General features: G+C 37.0%; 1 protein-coding gene across 3 annotated transcripts in view; it reads left to right on the top strand.

The window, feature by feature from the left end:
- CDC42 (cell division cycle 42) overlaps positions 1–22,533 on the top strand; it is a 42,203-nt gene that overhangs the window by 17,899 nt on the left and 1,771 nt on the right. For all 3 annotated transcript variants that reach the window (XM_082660011.1, XM_082660009.1, XM_082660010.1), the window contains exons 2-5: positions 5,009–5,163; positions 7,586–7,658; positions 17,765–17,874; positions 17,997–18,194. In XM_082660011.1, the coding sequence (XP_082516137.1) occupies positions 5,059–5,163; positions 7,586–7,658; positions 17,765–17,874; positions 17,997–18,194 (486 nt within the window). In that variant the 5' untranslated portion in view covers positions 5,009–5,058. The remainder of the gene's footprint in view (positions 1–5,008; positions 5,164–7,585; positions 7,659–17,764; positions 17,875–17,996; positions 18,195–22,533) is intronic.

Below are 22,533 nucleotides of genomic sequence, written 5' to 3'. Positions count from 1 at the left end.
CTCTCAACCACTGTGCCACCAGGGAAGCCCTGAGCCAGTTTTAAAGCACCTCTGAAGTATCTTGGTTCGTGATCTCTCAGTATACAACATGAGTTTTTCATTACTAAATACGTAAAGTGCCTGGTTGATACAGATAATTCACAGTGATAATTTGGATTCTACTTTTAAGAAACTCACTTCTGGGTGATCTAAATGTCAGTAGTGTTTATCTTAGTTTAGATTCTTTTGTTACTGGTATTTTTTGTCTTGTTATCATATAGGGCAGTGGTTCTCAAACTTCACTGTGCATTAGAATTTCATAGGAAGTGTTGCGCTCTGATCTATTAGATTTGGGGTGAGGGCCCAGGAATCTGAATTGTTAACAGACTCATTTCAGGTAATTCTGACTCTGGTTGTCCGAAGTGATAGTTTTGGAATTGCTGATGTAGAGGCTGAATTCAAGCCTAACAGGAAAAAGAGATTATAAAAAATATTATCAATAACAATGTGAACATTAATAAACAGAAACCTCATTTAAGATGGAGTCAGATGACCAGAAGGGGGAGCTCTCACACCCTACCACTAGACTTCAGTTGTAGACCTGAGAAGTACCTTTGTATCTCCAATAGGGAGAAGGTAAAATAACTGGCTGTTTTATTGTTTTAGGTTAACAACTGTCACATTTTCAGTAGTTTGCATGTAGGCAGTGATAATTAATAAACTAAAAAAGCATTTAATTTGGTGTTTAAAGATAGTGATAGGGTCTATTCCAATACCTAAATTATATTGTTAACACCTGTTAAGTAGCTTGGTTTTAGGGACTGCTCTGTAAATACAGGGAAATGCAGGAAATACAGGAAAAAAATAATACGGGAGTCTTCAAGTGAAGAAGGAATACTTGGGTGGATTTCTTGTTTTTTGTATCATTAGCTAAATAGCAGCAAATATATTCAGTTCATTTTAGCCTATGTTTTTGGTGCACCTGCTTTGTGCAAAGTGTGAGAAGTTTTGATTAGGTAATAGTCCACCAAAGAGAGAAGAAAGTGCAGTGCAAGTTTTGATCCTCTGGACGAAAATAGGTATGGTGGGATTGACTTAACTGGCACAGTTGGTAGAGGAATTCATGTATATTGAGTATGTGCTAGGAGCCAGGTCCTTTTATATTACTTAGTCTTTATAACTTTGCAAGGTGTTGGTGTAAATTATAATTAGTTTGTTTTACAAATGAGAAAATTGAGGCAAAAAGAGATTAAGAAACTTGCGTAGGTCACTAGTAAGTGCTGAGCAGAGGTTAAAACCCAGGGTTTTCCTGACTTCAGAGTTAGGAAAATTATTATTGTTATGTATTTAGTTTCTGTAGTTCGGAAAGTCTTCCCAGCTTTACTAAGCAGGACATGCAAGAGGGGCCTGATTGGCTTGGGGGCTGTTTCTCCTGCTGAGAAAAGATACAGACTTCTGAAAGTTCTCAAAGTAGTAATGTTAGTGATCTTGCCAAACTGTTTGCGGACCACATTTCTCTCACAAGAGTTCTAGTCACCCATTATCGTTCATTGGAAAAGCTTAAAGATCTTCCTCAGAAAGTTTGGCATTTAGTTGTAGTGATTTTGCTCTTAAGAATGCAGAGAGGTTTTGGGACTTCCTTGGCGGCCCAGTGGTTAAGACTTTGCCTTCCAATGCAAGGGGTGCAGGTTCGATCCCTGGTCAGGGAGCTAAGATCCCACATGCCTCATGATCAAAAAACCAAAACATAAAACAGAACAATATTGTGACATTCAATACAGCTTGTGATAGTTGTGACTTAACCATGTGGCAGTCATATTCATGTCTTTAATTATGGAAACTTTTTGTTTTCAATTTCTTCTTCCTTATTTCCTAGAGAATTTTAATGAAACTTGCAGGAAATGGTAGCTCTTCCTTCACTAGAAGTTTCAAGTTTATAAATGGCCTGATGATTTTGTATTTGCTAGGTAGTATGGGTTACAAGTCTTAAAAGTGAATACCATAGGTAGACCGAAGATAAGGATCTTCATATTTAGGGATGGCAATTGATTTTAACCATAGTTAAAATTTAATAATAGCATTTATTTTATGTGTTTTTAAGACAAAGTCTCAAAAGTGGTCAAGTTTACTGTAAAGTTACTTGATAAATCCAAATATTATTATAATTTTATTGATTCTAAGACTTTTTCTCTTAACATTTAACACCTCTAAATTTAGGATGTATTTTAAAAATTGTTGTCTTCTTAGCATCCGTGAAATATAGTAATTAGGATTCAGTTCTGCTGCTGTAACAGAGAAGTCCAAAATAATAGGGGCTTAATGAAAGAGAAGTTTCTTTCTCATGTAAAAGTCTTGGAAGGCAATACAGGGCTGGCCCTTCCTATTGTGTTACTCATCCTTAGCATGTAATTTCTGTCTTCTGGTTCAGTGTGACTGCTTCAGCTTCCATTATCATGTCTGCATTCCAGCCTAAAGGCCGGGATAGGAGAAACTATTCCCCTTGTTTTTAAGGCTAGTCTTGAAAATTGCATCCATCGCTTCCATTCCCATTTGCCAGAACTTGGTCACATCTAGCTGCAAAAGAATTTAGGAAATGTAGTCTTTACTAAGAGCCATATGCTTCAGTAAAATTCTGTTACTAAAGAAGAGAGGAAGAATTGGAAGACCGCTAGCAGTGTCTGCCACAGTGATCAAACCTTACTTTCTGTCCAGTGCTTATGATTAAACTCTGTAAAAAAAAATTGCCCCATAATAATGGTCATGAGAAATAGAAGATACAGGAACTGAACTTGAAACTGATTTTTAGGCACCTGGAAAATATTCTGTAGGATGATCAGAACTCTCTCTGCTTACCTTTCTTTTCTTTACTCTGAATTGGAAAGAAATTTTACAGAAGACCTTGTTTCTTAGTAGAATATTATCCTGTTTTTCAGAGGTGGACTGAGGAACCATGAGAAGACAGCTATTCCTGTTTTCTCTTCTTTTATTATTAAGTAAAAGACATTCTTCTAGAATAATTCTCTAGAACTAATTTACTGCTTGGTTTAGTGTGATTATTTTGATAGGTAATTTGATTTAGTTTAGGGATTAAGATCCTTAACCTAGTATGAGTACTCCTCTAGTGCATTACAGGGAAAATGTAGTCAAGATGGTTTTGATGAGGAACAGGAGAATGTATATTTCCTGTAGGTTACTCACTTGTATATACAGAGATTTTTTTTTCTTTTTTTTTTGAAATTAATTAATTTTTGGCTGCATTGGGTCTTTGTTGCTGCACGTGGGCTTTCTCTAGTTGTGGCGAGCGGGGGCTACTCTTCGTTGCGGTGCGCAGGCTTCTCATTGTGGTGGCTTCTCTTGTTGCGGAGCACAGGCTCTAGGTGTGCAGGGCTTCAGTAGTTGTGGCACATGGGCTCAGTAGTTGTGGCTCGTGGGCTCTAGAGTGCAGGCTTCGTAGTTGTGGCGCATGGCCTTAGTTGCTCCGCTGCATGTAGGATCTTCCCGGACCAGGGCTTGAATCTGTGTCCCCTGCATTGACAGGCGGATTCTTAACCACTGTTCCACCAAGGAAGCCCTGATACAGAGGTGTTAACAGACTTATAAGTCATGATTAAGAGTTGTGAAGGTTACTGTACGATCATATAGGTCTGGCATCCAATCCACAGTTAGATGGTTCTGTGACATTTTTATGTTTAATAAGGTGGCAGCTTTAGCTAACAAGAAATTGTAATCCCTCAGAATTATAATTGAAAAAGGATTTTATCTTAAAATATAGGTATAGAGGGTGTGGTGTTTCTTCTTTATTCTTCCAGAAAAACTGTTATAATTTTTCATTGACTCTAAGATGTCATATATCCCAATTTCGTAGATGTCAAAATGTGGGGGAAAATGGCTGGTAACAAGGGTAAGGAACCTTCGGTAAAGATACGTTCTGATTTTAGAAATGTTTAAGTGTAAAAACAAGCATTCAGAATTGAAATGTAGTAAATCCTTGGCACATTTGTAATCAATAGCTTCTTAGAATGGAGGACTACAGTAAGAGAAGCTAAAGTAATTGTATCTGTTTGTAAGTTAGAATGCTTTAGAGTGATCTGACTTTTTTTCATTATAAAAATCTAGGTTTTGACCTCTTCATGCCATGAATATTGAAGTAGTAACTAGGCAACTTGGCGCTAAAAGAGCTACTGAGACCAGGGATCACCCTGATCTTTGTCCCGTCCCTCATGTGGCTCATCTATTACAGACGGGAGGTGGTGGTGCTCTGCTGCTTATTGGTTATAGCCTGAGTAACTATAGCTCTAAGGTTGGGTAAATGGACCATTCATTGAAGCAGTGGTCTTTGTATTGCAGTCTAGTACACATATACCTGTACACACACATGTGTGGGCGTGTACAACTGAAGGAAAAGTTGCACAAATTAACTTGACACACTACGTGGGATTCATTTTCAAATAGCCTCTTCTCTTTCATTATAAAAAGACATGCTGCTCTTTATGCTACTTTTGATTTTTTAAAAAACACTTATGTCGAAAACAACCGGGCTTCCCTGGTGGCGCAGTGGTTGAGAATCTGCCTGCCAATGCAGGGGACACGGGTTCGAGCCCTGGTCTGGGAAGATCCCACATGCCGCGGAGCATCTAGGCCCGTGAGCCACAACTACTGAGCCTGTGAGTCTGGAGCCTGTGCTCCGCAACGTGATAGTGAGAGGCCCGCACACCGCAATGAAGAGTGGCCCTCACTTGCCCCAAATGGAGAAAGCCCTCACACAGAAACGAAGACCCAACACAGCCAAAAATAAATAAATAAATAAATAAATTAAAAAAAGAAAAAAGAAAACAGCCAAGGATCAGAAACTTAGAAAATTGACTCTTATTTGCAAGTCACTATTTCTCTTTTTAGGTTCTTTTAGCCCTAGTAGTTGGGTTGCTGGTTCTGTTATTGCTCTGAATGAGAGAGCCTGTTGCTAATTGAAGGAAAAAAACACATGTATAAGTACAAATAATTAACAGAAATATCTTTAATCCTTTTGTAGGTCATCATCAAATTTGAAATATTTAAAGTGGATACAAAACTGTTTCAGCAATGCAGACAATTAAGTGCGTTGTTGTGGGCGATGGTGCCGTTGGTAAAACATGTCTCCTGATATCCTACACAACAAACAAATTTCCTTCTGAGTATGTACCGACTGTAAGTATAAAGCTTCCATCTATTAGTGAAATATATTATAATTTGATATCCTTTTGAAAACTTTATGTACTGAAATTTTTCTGTTGTCTGCCTTTGTTTCCTGTTTTTAAAGATCTTGACTTATCATGGGTAAATTATATACACTTTAAAATTAAACAGCTGAAAAATCAGTGGAAAGTCAGAAGGGGTGATACAAGGGTTTGCAAGAAGTGCTGGGAGGCAAAACTCCAATAGACAAGATTCTAAAGAGTGGTGGTCTCAGTCTGGAGAAGTATGCCCTACATTTTGGAAAGAGGTGATTTTTTTTGATATCTTGGCCAATGATTAATCAGTGCTTGGAGATCTTCTGGGATGATTTTGGGGGTCTTGTAACTTCAGGGAAAGTAGTATGTGTCTCCACTTATTCTCCTTAGGGAATAGAAGGAAAGCTTATGGAGCTGTTGTCCTAGCAGTAATGGAGCTCCAGACTGGTTTTTAGAGGCACAGAAGACCTGTTTTTCTTATGAGTACATCAACAGAAGAAGCCTTTGGGGATTCTCTCCCACAAATGCTTTTTATCAGCTCCTTGGAAGAGTAGAGAGGGAAAATGGGAATAACAAAGATACTGAAGTGAGAGAGACAGTTATTTAGAGTAACACTCATTGTGAATGTGTTTGGGGATCCAGTGTTTGTCCCAGGTTGGTTGACCAATGCAGTGGTGTAATTATATTAAACATAGATGTCTATTCTGTGGTGAGAGAGGAGCTAGGGTTGGCCTGGCCTGGCAATAACCACCTCTGTGAAGTGAGCTCTTTTAGGGGTGGGTTATGAAGCACCTATGTATGATTAATATGGAACTAGTATTGTTTGGAAGTAAAAAGGAAGAAAATGTATCATTACTTTAGGTTAATCTTCAGAGATGAGAGCATTTTTAAGAGGGTGACAGGTTAAAGGCTTGGTAATTATGTTAAATTGTAATTGAAAGTCTATAATGTCCCAGGGCATATAAAGTGATTGAGGTAGGCCCAGGCTTTTGGAAGAAAAATTAGGTTTCTTTGAGGGGGAGAAATCATATTTTTAAATACGAAATCGTATTTTTTGAGTTGGCCCATTTGGGGACATTCATAAGTGAAAGAAGTTCTGAGGTTGAAAGGGACTTTTAGGGGACTTTTAGAGATACATCGATTTTGTAGGTCTTGAGTGAGGGCAACTGTCAGATTATTTGTGTTTCAGTCTCCATTTAAAGTTGTTTTCTTGTAAACATGGTTTCTGAGTCTAGGCTTTCTATTTAAGGAGGGCTTATGGGTGTTTTATGTATGTGTTTGTATGTGGATCTCTGGAAGAGGGTTAGGTATGACTTAAGAAAATAACCTGAATGGTTTGAGAGCTTAACCACATTCTTTACACTTCCTTGTTCTTGTTATCAGGAACTGACTTTCCCTTAACTACCACCTCCCCCAAAGCCCTTGCTTCCAGTCCACTCTTGCTTACATTTAAACAAACTCCCAACAACCCACTAAAACATGAACCAGAAAATTAGTGTTAAACAGAGCTGATCTTAAAATGTAACATCCTTCTCCTGGTTGCAAAGCCTTGCTTTTCAATTGTAAATTAATTCAGGAGTCCATGAATTAGTGTTGGGTCTTTTTTCATTTAGCACTGTTAGCTCCCATTTTCACAAATAACTTAGTACAACCAATATTAGTATATACTAAGTTTGTTAATGGGTTTTACAGTCTGTTTACAAATAGTATACCCTATTCACTATCCTTAAGTGTACATAAACACACACACACCCCTACCTATATACTATCCTTAAGTATACCCAATTCAAAGAAGATATCTTAGGTCATGTGATTTGTACCCAATAACATGAGTTTTATTCATGAAGTCCCAACAAAAAATCTGCCAGCCGTTTCTTAGACACTTTCCTTGAGTACCTTGAGGGAACCTACATTTCTCTCTAATGGGAATGTTTGCAACAAGGCTGCTCCTGTCTTCAACCCTGAAAGGAACAAGATTATCATGGATCTAGGAGATTTTAATACTAGATTAAAAGGAAATGGTCTATGAAGAAATAATTTCTTAGAAATCAGGTTGAAAATTGAGGTAAACTTTAAACTACTGTCTCAGAAGTTTCAGACTTGAATAGGATCATCTTGTATAGTCAGGGGACTCTGCTCCTGTGACACCTCTAAGCCTTCTGTGGATTTTTATCCAAGCTGCTGGGGTAGAGCAGACATCCCAGAATACATCTCCTGCCACTTTTTTCAAGAACTATTAGGTCATGCAAGGGCTTAGTTGGCAAGGTTGGTCATATAAGAAAGATGGACTAAGAGATGGTTGAGTCTTGGGAAAGAAACATTGTCTTAGCTTAAGAGTTGTCCTGTCCTGTTTTGACCATCCCCTTGCACACTAACAATGTCATATTTTTATGTTTTAGGTTTTTGACAACTATGCAGTCACAGTTATGATTGGTGGAGAGCCTTATACTCTTGGACTTTTTGATACTGCAGGTGAAAACTTGATGTCTTTTCCAATGTTTTGGTCTGTAACTATAACACTTGGTGGTTGTCTTTTTTTGGACATTTGGGAAACTAGAATATTAGCAAACCATTTGCCTTTTGTTAATAGCAGGATTGAATATTATGATGGTCGATGCTTGACCAAGAAGCAGTCCAAGACCTGGAATAGCAAATAGGCATTTGGGGTACCCTGGATGGATGGTGTGGAAGGAGATAAAATAGGATGAGAGCAGAGTACCTTAGACAGGCTGTACTATCACTCTGATATTTGAAGACTTACTTAATATATGTGTCTGCATATTATATGTACAGATAGCTTCTTATATTATACTATAACTTGTTATTTTATACTATATTTGAAAATATTTTGAGGGCAAACCAATAATCTAGCTCACAGTATTGACATTTGTGGTCAACTTTTCAGATTTAAGGAACAGATTTCTTTCTTCCTTAAGTATTCCCAATTTCTCAGTGTTTTTTCCTTGTTTTAACAGTAGCTGCACATCTTCATTTCTGACTTTTCTCTGTTGTTTCTGTTGTCATCAGCTCAGTTAGGCAAAGGAAAAATTCAGAAAGGTATCCTTTTGGTATGTAGGAATCCTAACTTTTTCACTTTTTATGAGTTACCCTCTCACTGTCTGTCAGCTGACATATTGCTCTTATGGAGTGTATCATACTGCCCACTTTAAGGAACTGTCTAGATTCAATTGGGAGGGTGAAATGGAGAGACAATAGTAAACAGTTAAGTTTAGAGACCAGTGGCTTTCTTTATTTTTTTTGATAAAGTTATTTATTTTTATTTTGGGCTGTGTTGGATCTTCATTGCTGCGCGCGGGCTTTCTCTAGTTGCGGCGAGCAAAGGCTACTCTTCGTTGCAGTGCACAGGCTTCTCATTGCGGTGGCTTCTCTTGTTGTGGAGCATGGGCTCTAGGCATGCAGGCTCAGTAGTTGCGGCGCACGGGCTTAGTTGCTCCGCGGCATGTGGGATCTTCCCAGGCCAGGGCTCGAACCTGTGTCCCCTGCATTGGCAGGCGGATTCTTAACCACTGTGCCACCAGGGAAGCCCCAGAGATCAGTGGCTTTCTAATGGTGTTTTAGGCCTTTAAAGTTTTTATGAATTAAAAATTAGGGGTAATGGTATATTAGAGGAAACTTGGAAGATAGACAAAATGAGATAATGACCTACATTTCGTGGTAGGTGAGGGATTTTTTGTGTTTCTGTGTGCCCTTGGAGGCAATCTATATACAGAGAGAAGACAATTTATGGCTACTTGGGGTTGAAAATTAATTTAAAATTTTATTTTCAAATTTCAAAGCTTATTTTTATAAACCTTTATGGTTTAATCAGTGTTTAATTTTTTAGCTTTACTGAAGTATAATACAATAGAATTCACTCATTTTAAGTGTTCAGTTTATTTTTGCTGACCATATAGTTGTGTAACCTCCACCATAATCAATATACATCATCCTAAAGAGTTTCCTTTTGCCCTTTATAGTCAGTCCCTTCCCTTGACCTGGCCCTAGGCAACCACATATCTGCTTTCTGTCACTATGATTTTGCTTTTCTAGAATTTCATATCAGTGGAACCACACAGTCTGTAGCCTTTTGTGCTTTACTTCTTTCACTTAGCAAATTTGTTTGAGATTCGTCTATGTTATGTGTATCAGTAGTTTGTTTCTTTTTATTGTTGAGTTGTATTCCAGTCAATGAATATAGCACAGTTTGTTTTATCCATTTACGAGTTGCTGGTTGTTTGGGTTCTAATTTTAAGCTATGATGGATAATGGTGCTATGAACATTTGTATGCAGGTCTTTGTACAGTGTTAGTTTGGGAGTGGGTAAGCCTTTAAGTTTAGTTGCACACTTATTAAATCTTTTATTAAAACAGTCGGTTTTGACAGATTGTTCTTAAGGTGGCCTAGGGTCCTTTGATTAATATTGGTTTATTTAATTTGGATTGGTCAGACTTTAATCCCAGTCAGCCTCATTTACAACTGTTAAATTTCTTCTAGCACTTTAGATTGCATTTATAAATTTAATGTATTTACTTTTCTGTTTTGAGCAATTCAGTTTGCTTGACCTGACAAGTGAAACATTTCCAAGTTTTTACATATGTAACTTTAATAAACCTGATAATTTATGATTTTCTGTATTTGTTTTAATTTATCTTAAACAGTATTATTTACAACTTTCATAAAATTCTTAACATTTTCAACAAAAAAACCTCAAGATCAGTTACTCAATTACACAGTTTAAATTGGAATCAGAAAACTAATCTATTGTGTTCTTTAACATGGTGATAGTTTTTTAAAAAATAAATAAATTTATTTATTTATTTTTGGCTGCGTTGGGTCTTCGTTGCTGCGTGCAGGCTCTCTCTAGTTGCGGCGAGTGGGGGCTACTCTTCGTTGCGGTGCGCGGGCTTCTCATTGCAGTGGCTTCTCTTATTGTGGAGCATGGGCTCTAGGCAAGCAGGCTTCAGTAGTTGTGGCACGCAGGCTCAGTAGTTGTGGCTCATGGGCTCTAGAGCACAGGCTCAGTAGTTGTGGCACATGGCCTTAGTTGCTCCGCGACATGTGGAATCTTCCTGGACCAGGGCTCAAACCCATGTCCCTTGCATTGACAGGCGGATTCTTAACCATTGTGCCACCAGCAAAGTCCCATGGTGATTGTTTTAAATACTATAGACACTGAGTGTTAAATAAGAATAGGTTATTCCTAAATGTAACTGAAAATTAACAATAATAATGTTGATTTATTTCATCTCTATATTAGATTCTGAATCTTTCTAGGGGTTAAAGGCCATTCACTAAGGAAATTATTTTACTCTACCAGGCAAATTGGGGAGTTTTCACCTCAACTGGTTAAGGTCGCTATAAGCCAGAGATCTTTTTTGACAGGCACTGGAGACCTGGGACTGTAGGCATCCAGATTGAGTCTCCTATCTTTGACATACCTACAAGGAGACTCTGTGTCTTTCTCCAAAGGCCTTAATCTCAGAGTCCTGGTTCAAGTCATGCCATTAACTCAATTTTCTTTCTGCTAAAGCTTTCATCCCCACTGAGATAGCCTCTGACTTCCTTTAACTGTTTGGTTACTTTTAACCTGTTGATTGTGTTATTTTATTTTGAATTCTTTAATTTATTCTTTTTTAAAACCTTTTTAAAATTGAAGTATAATTAATTTACAATGTTGTGTTAATATCAGGTGTACTGCAAAGTGATTCAGTTTTTTATATATATATATATATATATATGTTTTTCTTTTTCAGATTCTTTTCCATTATAGGTTATTACAAGATATTGAATATAGTCGTTTTGAATTCTTTTTATACTATTCCTGTCTTTGGCTGAAACTCTTGTAGATATATTAAAATAATATCACTTAAGACCAGAGATAGGACTCTCCCTCTGTTTCATAGCTTTATTTCTGCCCCTGTGGTCACAACACCAAATTCTGTTTTGTTTTTTTTTAATATTTTAAAATTTATTTGGCTGCGCTGGGTCTTAGTTGTGACTCGCGGGGTCTTTTTAGTTGAGGCATGCGAACTCTTAGTTGCAGCACGTGGGATCTAGTTCCCTGACCAGGGATCAAACCTGGGCCCCCTGCATTGGGAGCACAGAGTCTTAGCCTCTGGACCACCAGGGAAGTCCCCCAAATTCTTGTTTAATGAGTTTCCACAGTTATTTATTTATTTTTTTCATATGTTTTACTATTGTGTATATAGTTCTATACTTAAATTTTTTCACAATATGTTTATCATAGGCTCTTTTTCATATTGAATAATTCCAATTCCACCACCAATTCCTTTCTATGTCAAAATTAAAAATATTATTCTTTATTATAGAGATTACAGGTTTTGCTTATTACAGGAAAATCAAAATATAGATAAGCTAAAGGAGAAAATGAAAAAGCATCTATATCCAGAGACAATCACATCTTAGTGTATGTCCTAAACAGAGCTCTTCCTATACATTCATTGTATTTATACATAGGAAAAAAAAGGATATTCTTCTCTCTGTACCTGACTTTATCTCGTAAAAGAAAAGCATGGTGATACCTCTCAGTGTTGTACTTGTGTGTCATAGTCTTCATGGTTCCACAGTAGTCCGTTGTGTGGCAGTTCACACCACAATTTGTTTAACTTCTTTTGTTAATATAGGGGTCTGTTTGCAGTTTTCTTTCATATTATGATCTTTACTACAGAAACATTTTAGTATTTGGACACACATTCTTTTTTGTCACTTTTTGTGTTGATTTAACTTCAGGCTTACAGAAAAGTTGCTAATACAAAGAACTCCTTACCAGATTCACCAATTCTTAACCTTCGTGACATTCTCCAGCTCTATATGCATATTGCTTTTATTTCTACGCCATTTGAGAGTTAGGTTGCGTACATCATGGCCTTTTGTTCCTTAATGCTTCACTGTAGATTTCTTAATAGCAAGGATATTCTCTTCTAGTGCACTTACCAAATTTAGGAAATTTGACATTATATATAACATTTTAAACTTTAACCTGTAGTCAACTCTCTAATTTTGTCAATTGTCCTAATATTGTCCCTTAGAGCAATTTTTCTTGTATAGGTTCTGACCTAGGATCGCACATTGCATGTAGTTGTCGCTCTCTTTGGTTAGTATCCTTTAGTATGGAACCTCAGCCTTTTATGGTATTGGCATTTTTTTAAGCAAACAGGCCACTTATTTTACAGAATGTTTCTCAGTTTGAGGTTGTCCATTTCCTCATGAGTAGATTCAGGATATTGCATATTTGGTTAGAATACCAGATCAGTAATGTTACGTCCATCTCAGGGTATCACCTTTTGGTAAAAGTAATTCTGATCACTTGATTAAGGTGTTGTCCAGTTTTCCTACTATATGTTTAGAATTTTTCCTTTTATAATTAATAATTAATTGTGAGGAGATACATTAAAATGGTGTAAATATTCTGTTGTCATTAAATAGCACCCCCTCTAGATTTAATAACCATTGACAATTCTTGCCTGAATCAATTTTTCCTACAGTTGTTGCAAAATGGGAATCTAGGTGCTAGATATGCTCATTGCTACAGAGGTCTGGACAGAGATAAGACAGCAAACAGCTGTAACATGCTAGCGACTTGTTCTGCACCACAGTGACTTGTCCTGAATATCATTCATTCAACTAGGGAAGAAAATATTAACACGTTTATTCTGGATAATGAGTTTTTGTTGATACCTCCAATTTAGTCCAACTCAGGCAGTCTTCTTTACCTTCATCAATTCCATATTTTCATCTCCATTTCTTCTATAGTTAGAAGCTAGGTTCCCCAAAAGATGTACCTGTTTTCAGTCCTGCAATACACACAAAATAGTTTCAGAATTGCTATACCATTACCACTGTGAAAAACAAATATGTAAGAAGAGTTCAAGATTTGTTTGCAGTAATTTTTTTCTTTGGTCTAATAGCATACACAGTTCCTTGTTCAAAAATTACTTGGATTTGTTATCCCCACCCCCCCCCAAAGTGTGGCTATATTATTTGTAATACAGTTGGGTTCATTTATGTTTACATTAAATTTGTTTTTCCCCATTCTCATTTATTTATATATAGTCTTAATTGTTTTCTTAGGTTCAATTTTCAAAAGCTAGCTTCATTTTTAAATTTTAATCATTGTAATCACAGTCAATCATTCCGGGCTTACCATGGTAATAAACAAGAGAAAGGTTGGACTTTGATGCTAGATAGAGCAGTTAGCTAGATAGTTGACAAGTTGCTTAACTGTGTGGGGCTTAATTACCTTGATATGTAAAATGTTTAAAATATTTTCCTTTTAGAGGTGTTGTGAAGATTCAGTGATAGTTTAGTAAAGTGTATACATATGTAAAAACTCAGGAGCTGTGTATTTATGATTCACACACTTTACTATTAAAAAAACCCAGCACAGGGACTGGAATGTGTTTGGTGTACAGCTAATATTATTCTCTTCCTTAGCAGAAGAATATTCAGAACAAGTCATAGTGGTGCACTTTGACCTGGTTTAGCTGATTCTGTTTTTTGTTTGTTGTGTTTTTTAAAAATAAACTCCTTTCATTGAGGTGTTTTCTAGTATCTGGCAACCTTCTGCAGTTACTGATCAATTACATTATCAGGAATGATAACGCTCTCCATAGAGATATTTATAGCTGCTTTGGTCTCTAGTTTAGTGCTACTGTAGAACCTTCCAAAGGCGTTACGACTAAGATTTGAATCTTCAGTAAGTTCTGCATTAACATGCAATAATATAGATTTTTACAGATGTTATACATAACATGGTAGGAATCTCAGGTTCCAGAGTGTCCTCATTTATTTTTGGATTTTTTTTCTTTTTCTTTTATGATATAAAAGGTACGGAATTATTTAGGAGTAAGCTCCATAGCACAGAGGAAGCAGGGATCACTAAGGGCCATTAAATTTTGAGTACTTGGTTGTAGAAAAAATGTTTAGGTTTTAATTTGTAGCGGTAAATTTTGTGAAATCTTTAATTTGTCTTCTTGGGTTTACAATGTCCTACTGGAATTCTTTGAAAGTGTTGTTTTTTAGCAGTATTCTTATTTTTCATACCATGAGATCACTTCAGATTTTTCTTATGGACCAGAGCCCTCAGTTCAAACTGACTTAGTTCCTCTTGAATTCAAATTCTGAATATGGAGGAAGGAAAAAAACCAGCAACTCATGAGATGCATCCTTGCTTTTTGTCAAGTATTAGAAGTTAAGTGATGAGCTGGTGTACTGTTAGAGTAGATATAATTTAAGACTTGTAGTCAAAACCTGTCTTACGCAGTAGAGTGAAAATTTCTTGATCATGTTGTGTACCTTAAAGTATGTTAAATGATAGTGCTGCCTCATACTTAGAGGATAGATTTTAGCTGGATAAATTATGCTTGGATATTGAAGAATCTTGCTCATCTAAGGGATCGTACTCATTCTGTTTCCTTAAATGTAGCAATTGTAGCAAATGTAGATGTAAGGTAGCCTACTTTTTGTTTATCGAACAATTTTAATTTTTTTCTCCTTGGGAAAGGAAAAGATTTATAGCTTTGAGGGCTTGTTCATTGCAAGTAAATGGACAGACCAGTACAGCTTTGGATCTAGTGTTAAGAAAGAATGGCTGGGGCTTCCCTGGTGGCGCAGTGGTTGAGAGTCCGCCTGCCGATGCAGGGGACCACGGGTTCGTGCCCCGGTCCGGGAAGATCCAACATGCCGCGGAGCGGCTGGGCCCTTGAGCCATGGCCGCTGAGCCTGCGCGTCCGGAGCCTGTGCTCTGAAATGGGAGAGGCCACAGCAGTGAAAGGCCCGCGTACTGCAGGAAAAAAAAAAAAAAAAAGAATGACTGTATTTGTTTTCTGTCACCAGTCCATCTGAATAGAAGGTTGGTTGCATGTAAAACATTGGGCATTTATTTAGATGCCCCTAGTGGTGCTCAGGAATACAGACTTGGATCTGTTTTGTTGCAGGGGCTGAATGACTAAAAATGAAGCCTTTTCTAGTATGCCAGACTTAATTTTTGTGAAATATATTCCATTTGAATAGGGTCTAGGGCTAAGAAAAGGTATGTGAATGTCTGTACTTTTTACACAGCTTGGTTAACTGTTTTGTTGTCTTATTTTCTACATTTACTTTTTGTTTTGTTGTTTTATTGGAGCTTTGGTTGTGATGCCTCAAAGCTCCAGCTAGCGTTAGAGCTCAGGCAGTTTGAGACAATTGTTAGAGTTTGGCTGATTTTGTTTTCCCCATTCTTTCTTTTCCAAATCCCTTCTATGTCTACAGTTGTACATTATATTAATAATTTAAGAAGTGAGAATTACACATCTTAGTGCATACCTTTGAATTCCTTTGATTCTAACCCTAGCATATTGCTATAGTAAGTATTCAGTAAATGCTAGAGGTACTGATGGTGGTTTTATTGTTTTGTAATATCTGCTGTTTGGACTTCTCCTTCAACCTTTATTCACTTTCCATAGAGTATTATCCTGACAGTACCTTTATTGTCTACTTATGTTGTATTATTTAAGTGGCAATAAGAATGACATCGTTAATTATCATGTTTTGATAGCTACCCTAAATTCTTGTATTCTCTCTCAATGCTGGCAAAAACAAAACAAAACAAAACAAATCACTGGCATACAAAATATTTAACTTTCTTTTTTTCCCCTTAAAGTTTTTTTTTTATTGTGGTAAAATAATATAAAATTTACCATTTTAACCATTTTTAGCATACGGTTCAGTGTCATTAATTACTTACCTATTCTTTTATTTGTTTGTTTTTTGGTTTTTTTTTGTTTTTGGGCTGTGTGACATGTGGGATCCTAGTTCCCTTACCAGGGATTGAACCTGTGCCCTCTACAGTGAAAGTGCAGAGTCCCAACCACTGGACCACCAGGGAATTCCCTTTTTGTTCTTTTTCTGTTTGTTTGTTTGTTTTTTAGGGCTATTCTTTTAATACATAGGATTGTTGTAGCTCACTTTTGAAATTGGACTGTTAAATCCTTCCTCTGTGACTCTTCCCTTCCCTTCACAGTTCTGGAAATGTGTATGGATATTTTAAAACACTTTTTATCTGGCAATAATTTCAAACCTACAGAACGGTTGCAAAAATAGTATCAGGAGCCCACATACATCCTTTAACCAAATTTACCAGTTGTTAATGTTTTACCCTATTTGCTGTATTTTTCTCTTTCAACATATTTATACATAATTTTTTCCCCCGAACTATTTGAGAGTAAGTTGCCATTTAGCCTTGAATAAGTATGTATTTCCTAAGAGCAGAGACATTTTTGTATAATGGTAATCAACTTAAGGTAATTTAGCATTGATACCATACACTAATCTAACATCTATATTCCAGTTTTATCAGTTGATCCACGTCCAGTTTTTTCTGCTTTTAGCATAGGACCGTGTATTGCATTTAATTGTCATGTCTCTTTAGTTTCTTATAATTTGGATCAGTTCTTCAGCTCTCCTGCCTCCCCCCCCTTTTTTTTTGGTCTTTCATGATGTTTTTATTGAATACAGGCCCAGGAATCCTCTCTCCCTCTTCCCCTTACAAAAATGTTCTTCATTTTGGGTTTGGTCTGTTTCCTCATGATTAGATACAAGTTATGCTATTTTGGTTGGAATACTACCTTAGTGATGTCTTTCTCAGGATATAAATGTAGAGGCATATGATACTCATCTGCCACTCATTGGTGATGGCAATCTAGATCACTCAGTCAAGGTGATGTTGTTTCTTCACAATGTAGTTATGTTCTTCCCCTTGTGGTTTATTAATAATCTTTAAGACCATACAAATATTCTCCTTTTCACCAGAGTTTCCTCCATATTGATTTAGCATCCATTGATTCTTGTTGAATTTTTTTCTGTGTGTTTTCAGTTTCAGGTAGTGGTCTTACATGTACACATTAACTAAACATGTGAATCTGCTTTGGTAGTCATGGGCAGTGGATTTTGTCAGCTGGGTTTCATTGAGATTTTTCTTCCCTTAGATAGTTTCACTGTGATTGTTTCTTAATCAGATCGGAGTAGATTTGATTTTTAACTATTTCTGTAGCAACAGTTTATTTTTGTTACATTATTGTTTGGTTGCTAGTAGACACAAAGATTGAAAACTACAAATCAGTAACAAAGCAAATAATTAATACATAACAAATTCATTGCTGTTCTAAGGACCTGAAATTTTTTTTTGGTTTTTGGTTTTGCTTTTCTTTACTGATGTGTAGTTGACTTACAATATTATATTAGTTTCAGCTGTATAACAGTTATTTGATATTTTTATATATTACACATCATACAAAGTTATTATAATATTATTGACTGTATTCCCTGTGCTGTACATTACATCCCTGTGACTTATTTATTTTATAACTGATAGTTTGTACCTTTTAACTAGAATTAGCTGAGTGAGAATATTGCTCAAATATTCTATTACAAAGCCATATATTTTGTTAAATAAGTTGCCTTCTTATTAATGATAAGTGTGCTGTTAGCTGCATGCTTAGTCTGTTGACTGATTTGTGATTTTAATGCTATGAGGGCACCAAGATTCAGTTGCTGATTTCTCCAGTTTTTTTTCCCCTTAGGGCAAGAGGATTATGACAGATTACGACCGCTGAGTTATCCACAAACAGATGTATTTCTAGTCTGTTTTTCAGTGGTCTCTCCATCCTCATTCGAAAATGTGAAAGAAAAGGTGAGTTAGTCAGATATTCTTGTCCTGAAAAAAAGGTTGTCATAGAACTTCTGTTGATTGTAAATAGCTTTGGAGGCTTGTGGATTAATGCAGGTGTATTTTTTAAAATATCTTTTCTCTAGTGGGTGCCTGAGATAACTCACCACTGTCCAAAGACTCCTTTCTTGCTTGTTGGGACCCAGATTGATCTCAGAGATGACCCCTCTACTATTGAGAAACTTGCCAAGAATAAACAGAAGCCTATCACCCCAGAGACTGCTGAAAAACTGGCCCGTGACCTGAAGGCTGTCAAGTATGTGGAGTGTTCTGCACTTACACAGGTGAGGACTGTGGAACCCCACGTTTATTTACAGTGGAGTGGTTTCGAGCAGCAGTAGGATTCAGGGCTTATTTCTGACAGCGGTCTGCAGTGCTCAAGAAAGCTGCGCAGGAAGACTGTGACCAGCTCCACAGTATATGTTCTTTTGTTAGAGGTCTCTGTTTTTATGGAGAAAATTATTAGTTTCTAAATAAAGCTCTTGTGTTGGTGAGTTCCCACGTTTTACTGAATCATTTGTAGTGGTCAGGGATTGTGTTAAAAACAAAAATTAACGGAAAGGTCCAGATTAGCACACACTTACAAGAGTCTGTGAATGATTCCCCTCCCTCCCCCCCCAACTTAAAATCTCATCTAAATAAATCTGATTTTTTATCAGTACTGACAATTGATGGTATACTGTTTCTGGGGTAATTCAACTGGGATAGGGAATTGGTTGTAATCATTGAGACTTTCATGTCAGAGAAAGCTACCTAGGCCATTTCTCAAGCATGCCTTTATATAGTGTCACTATTCTTATGTTTTTGGAGGCATTCCTTCTTTATGCAGTCCTCTTTTCTTTCTGAACGATTTAATTGGAACTCTTCTCATAGTTTGATGGGAAACTTCAGATTCTGAGGACAGGGAGCAGTGTTAGGGTATTTAGAGTGAGAGTTATAAGTGACCTGTGTGATTTCATTTTCTCTACCTTCGTGGTATCACCAACCAGTTCTCCCCTCTGAGTACTGTTCTGGGGACCAAAGGAAAATATTGTGTAAATAATTAGCACAGAACTCTTTTATTCTACTTTGACATTTGAACAATGAGCAAACACGCCTAAATAAAATAAGGCAAGACTGAAGGGTGGAGATTTCTTATAATTACATGAAATTCACATATTTCTCATGCTACTTTTTCAGGTAATTTTTCTTTTTTATGAAGTTTGAAAAAAAACATGTACTAAGTATATAGTATGTAGCATGTAGACATAATTTAATAATCTCCAGTTTAGCCCTGGGTTGGATGTGCAAAGATAAAATTTTTTTTCTTAGCTGGATATTTCACAGGATGACTTCAAGGGCTAATTTCTTCTCCCAAACCCAGTTTTCCTTGGCAGTTTAGTCCTGTTGTATTGCTATTGCAGATATGTAAAAGTTGAGAAGATTTTACATCTTCTCACATGTAGCACTAACTGAGATTTTTTTAAATGCCTGATGCTTTTGTGTTTTGATACCATCCCCAGAAAAGTGTGTGTGTGTGTGTGTGTGTGTGTGTATTGAAGAAGGATGTGTGTGGAACATTTGAGTCAGATAACTGTTACATATCCCCATTCTCTAAATACAGGTTGCTTTGGGGGGAAATGGAGGCAAGTAGGCCATGTGGATCCAATTTTAGGTCACTAGTGAAGCTTATTTTAGAGAATTGGATGCTTCCATGTAAAGTTTTTTACAGTATTGAACAGGTTTATATAGTAAGTCACTTTCCAGAGAACAGAAATTTGAAAAGGTCTTAGCAACTACATTTTTCTTACCAGATTTTGAAGTTTGGAGAAATCAAAAGAGAAGATAGAAAATGGGGTCCCTGGGTACTGTTTGGGAGCTATAATTTTTTAGGATTCCAGATTCTGTTTGTTGGTTCCTTTAAAACTGAGCTTTTAATATAATCAGATAGTGTGATTAAAGCAGGGGTTAGTTTTGTCTTGTAGGGGATTAATTGATCTTTGTCAATAAGCAAGAAAGTATTTGCTTCTTATTAAGGGATGCCCTGGTTTCTGATTGTCGTCCTCCTCTTTTTTCCCTTATAAAATTTATTTTTCTTTCTATCTTCCCTCCTTCCTTTTATGTTTGACAACCAGAGTTTGCTCCTAGATGTGTAGAAAGAATTTCAGAGGAACTTTAACTTTCATCATTTCTACTTTGTAAAAGACACAGAAGGAAGGAAACTTTTTAACCTCTTTGCCTCTTTCCAAGTGCTTACTGTTATTTCTCATTTATTTTGTCCCTAGTGGAATGTGTGAGTGCCAGTTCTCGAGTCTTCTGTGGTGGGGGGAGGGCAAGGTGGGGGCGGCTGGGGTAATCTGGGCCTGGTGCTCCTTTTCGGAGCCGTGCTCTGGGGCTTTGGGGAATGGTTTTACTTGGGATCCAACTGACCTAAAGAACATGTGGAACTTCTTTGGGAGGTATACCTGTGGCTTCAGATTTAGGTGAGTTTAGGTGAGTCTGTAGACCTGGTACCAGTACTACTGAGTCGCACTGTCACGCTGGAGTTCTGGCTGAGGTGTAAGTGTATTTCTGCATCTTAATCCCTGTAGATCTGAGAATATTCTTTGTTTTTCACTCCATGCTTTATGCTCTGATAACCATGCGGACATCTAAAAGCATTGGACTGCTTGCTAAAATTCATTCTAGGACCCTGTTCTTTGTTTTCCTATTGGGTGGTGGTTACTTGCTCTAATAACATTACTGAATAACTGAGGTGTATGCTGTTTCTAGAGTCTGTTGTTTAAACTTCTCCCAGTTGGTACTGCTGAACAATTAACACTTTTTCTAAGTGTCTGAACCTTTTGTTCTGGGAAACTGGTTTACTCTGAAATCCTGATTAATCCCATCCAGATATGTCATTGGATCTAGAAACATGTAGCATGCCTGTTAGCCTGCTATTTGTGTCCTTCAGTTATTCAGGGGATGAATTCACAGAAGCCTGAAGTTGTAGTAGGTGTAGTTCCAAAATGTGTGTGCCATTCTTGTCATTAGAAGTACTAGGGAATTCTGCAAGGCCTAATTATTCACTGCATGTATCTTGTGCTTACATATCCATTCCTCTCCTCTGGCATTATTTTCATTAAAATGTTGTAATTTAGATTTCAAAGTGTGATTGTTATAGAAGTCAACATATGGCATTTTCACAAAAATTGCTTTCTTGCTCAGTTAACCTTTTTTGAGGTAAGAAATTTGTTCTGTTATTTACTGTCTTGCTAATGGGCTTAAGATCTAGCTTTCTGGCAGTTATTTTTCTTAAGGCACATTGCTTCTGTGAATTCAGCCCAGTTAATCCAGACTGCTGTTGTATCTGCTGGTCTTTCTAATCCTCTAACCTGGCTGCTATTCTCTCTCCTCCCCTCTGTCTTGTAGAGAGGTCTGAAGAATGTGTTTGATGAGGCTATCCTAGCTGCCCTCGAGCCTCCGGAAACTCAACCCAAAAGGAAGTGCTGTATATTCTAAACTGTTTTCTCCTTCCCCTCTTTGCTGCTGCTTCCTGTCCCACTACTGTAGAAAGATCGTTTAAAAACAAAGGAATAAAACCATCCTGTTTGAAAGCCTCTGCGTCTTTTTACTCACCACCTTAGAGCAACCTCTGTATTAGTTTTTGATCAAGAATGCAATACCTTATAGAATATTTTTTGTGATCAGTAGTCAAGTTGGACTTGTTTAACTTTCTGCTGCTTGAGTTGCCTGATGCTCAGAGCTGTTTGGTTTGGATTACTATTGCAAAAGGGAACTTGGTCTGGCATTAAGAATGTCCTCTTGGAGAAAATAAGAAGAGTTTAACACTTCTAGATCTTAGTTCTAGATGGAGAAAATAACATAAACATCATTTTACTCTTACGATCAATTGTTAATTGTAATTGCATGACAAAATTTATGGAAAAAGGGTGACCTGCTAGTACAGTGTAATGGGGAAGGGAGGATTCTTTTCTGGTTTTCCTTTGTGTAGTGAAACTTTGTGTTGCTATTGCTTTGGCTGTCTGTGCTGTAGTGGAGTATTTGTCAGTCTGGGTGGGAAAGATAATTGATGTACCTGCTACTGCTTTATGAGATCATTTGTTACATTATCTTTTAAGAGTAGCATCCATTTTAACAGTTGACTTAAGGTTTGTTAATGTTGAGATGTAAAGCTGCCATCTTTATATTTTCCTGCTTCTGATTTTATTGTTGTGAGGGAAACATACAATTATGGTTACCTTCAAATTTTGAAATTAAAAATATACAATTGTTTGTATAAATGCCTGATGAAACTTTATTCCTGTTGCACTGACTGGCTTTAGTTTTACATATGTATCAGGTACCCACATTTTTGCTTCCTTGATTCCCCTTGGCTCTAATTGGTGGGATAAAGGGAGTTTAGAGTGACTATTTTTGATGCAGCTACTGTAATCGCTCTCTCCATCTTTGCCTGCGCCTTCCATATGATAAGGATGCCACTGCCTGGTGCCCAGCCTCTCAGTCCTGTTCCATATCCAGCTGTTTCATTCGAATGCAGAGCTGCTTACTTGTTTTTATGTAAAATGTTCCAGCAGCATACTACAAAACTCATATTGAATGAGCAAATGACATGTGCTTGTTTGCTTCTTGTGACATACATTG

This window comes from Grampus griseus (genome assembly GCF_964374135.1).
Source record: "Grampus griseus genome assembly, chromosome: 1".
Lineage (NCBI taxonomy): Eukaryota > Metazoa > Chordata > Mammalia > Artiodactyla > Delphinidae > Grampus > Grampus griseus.
The sequence above is the reverse complement of the archived record's forward strand: the minus strand, read 5'-3'. Positions and strand labels throughout refer to the sequence as shown.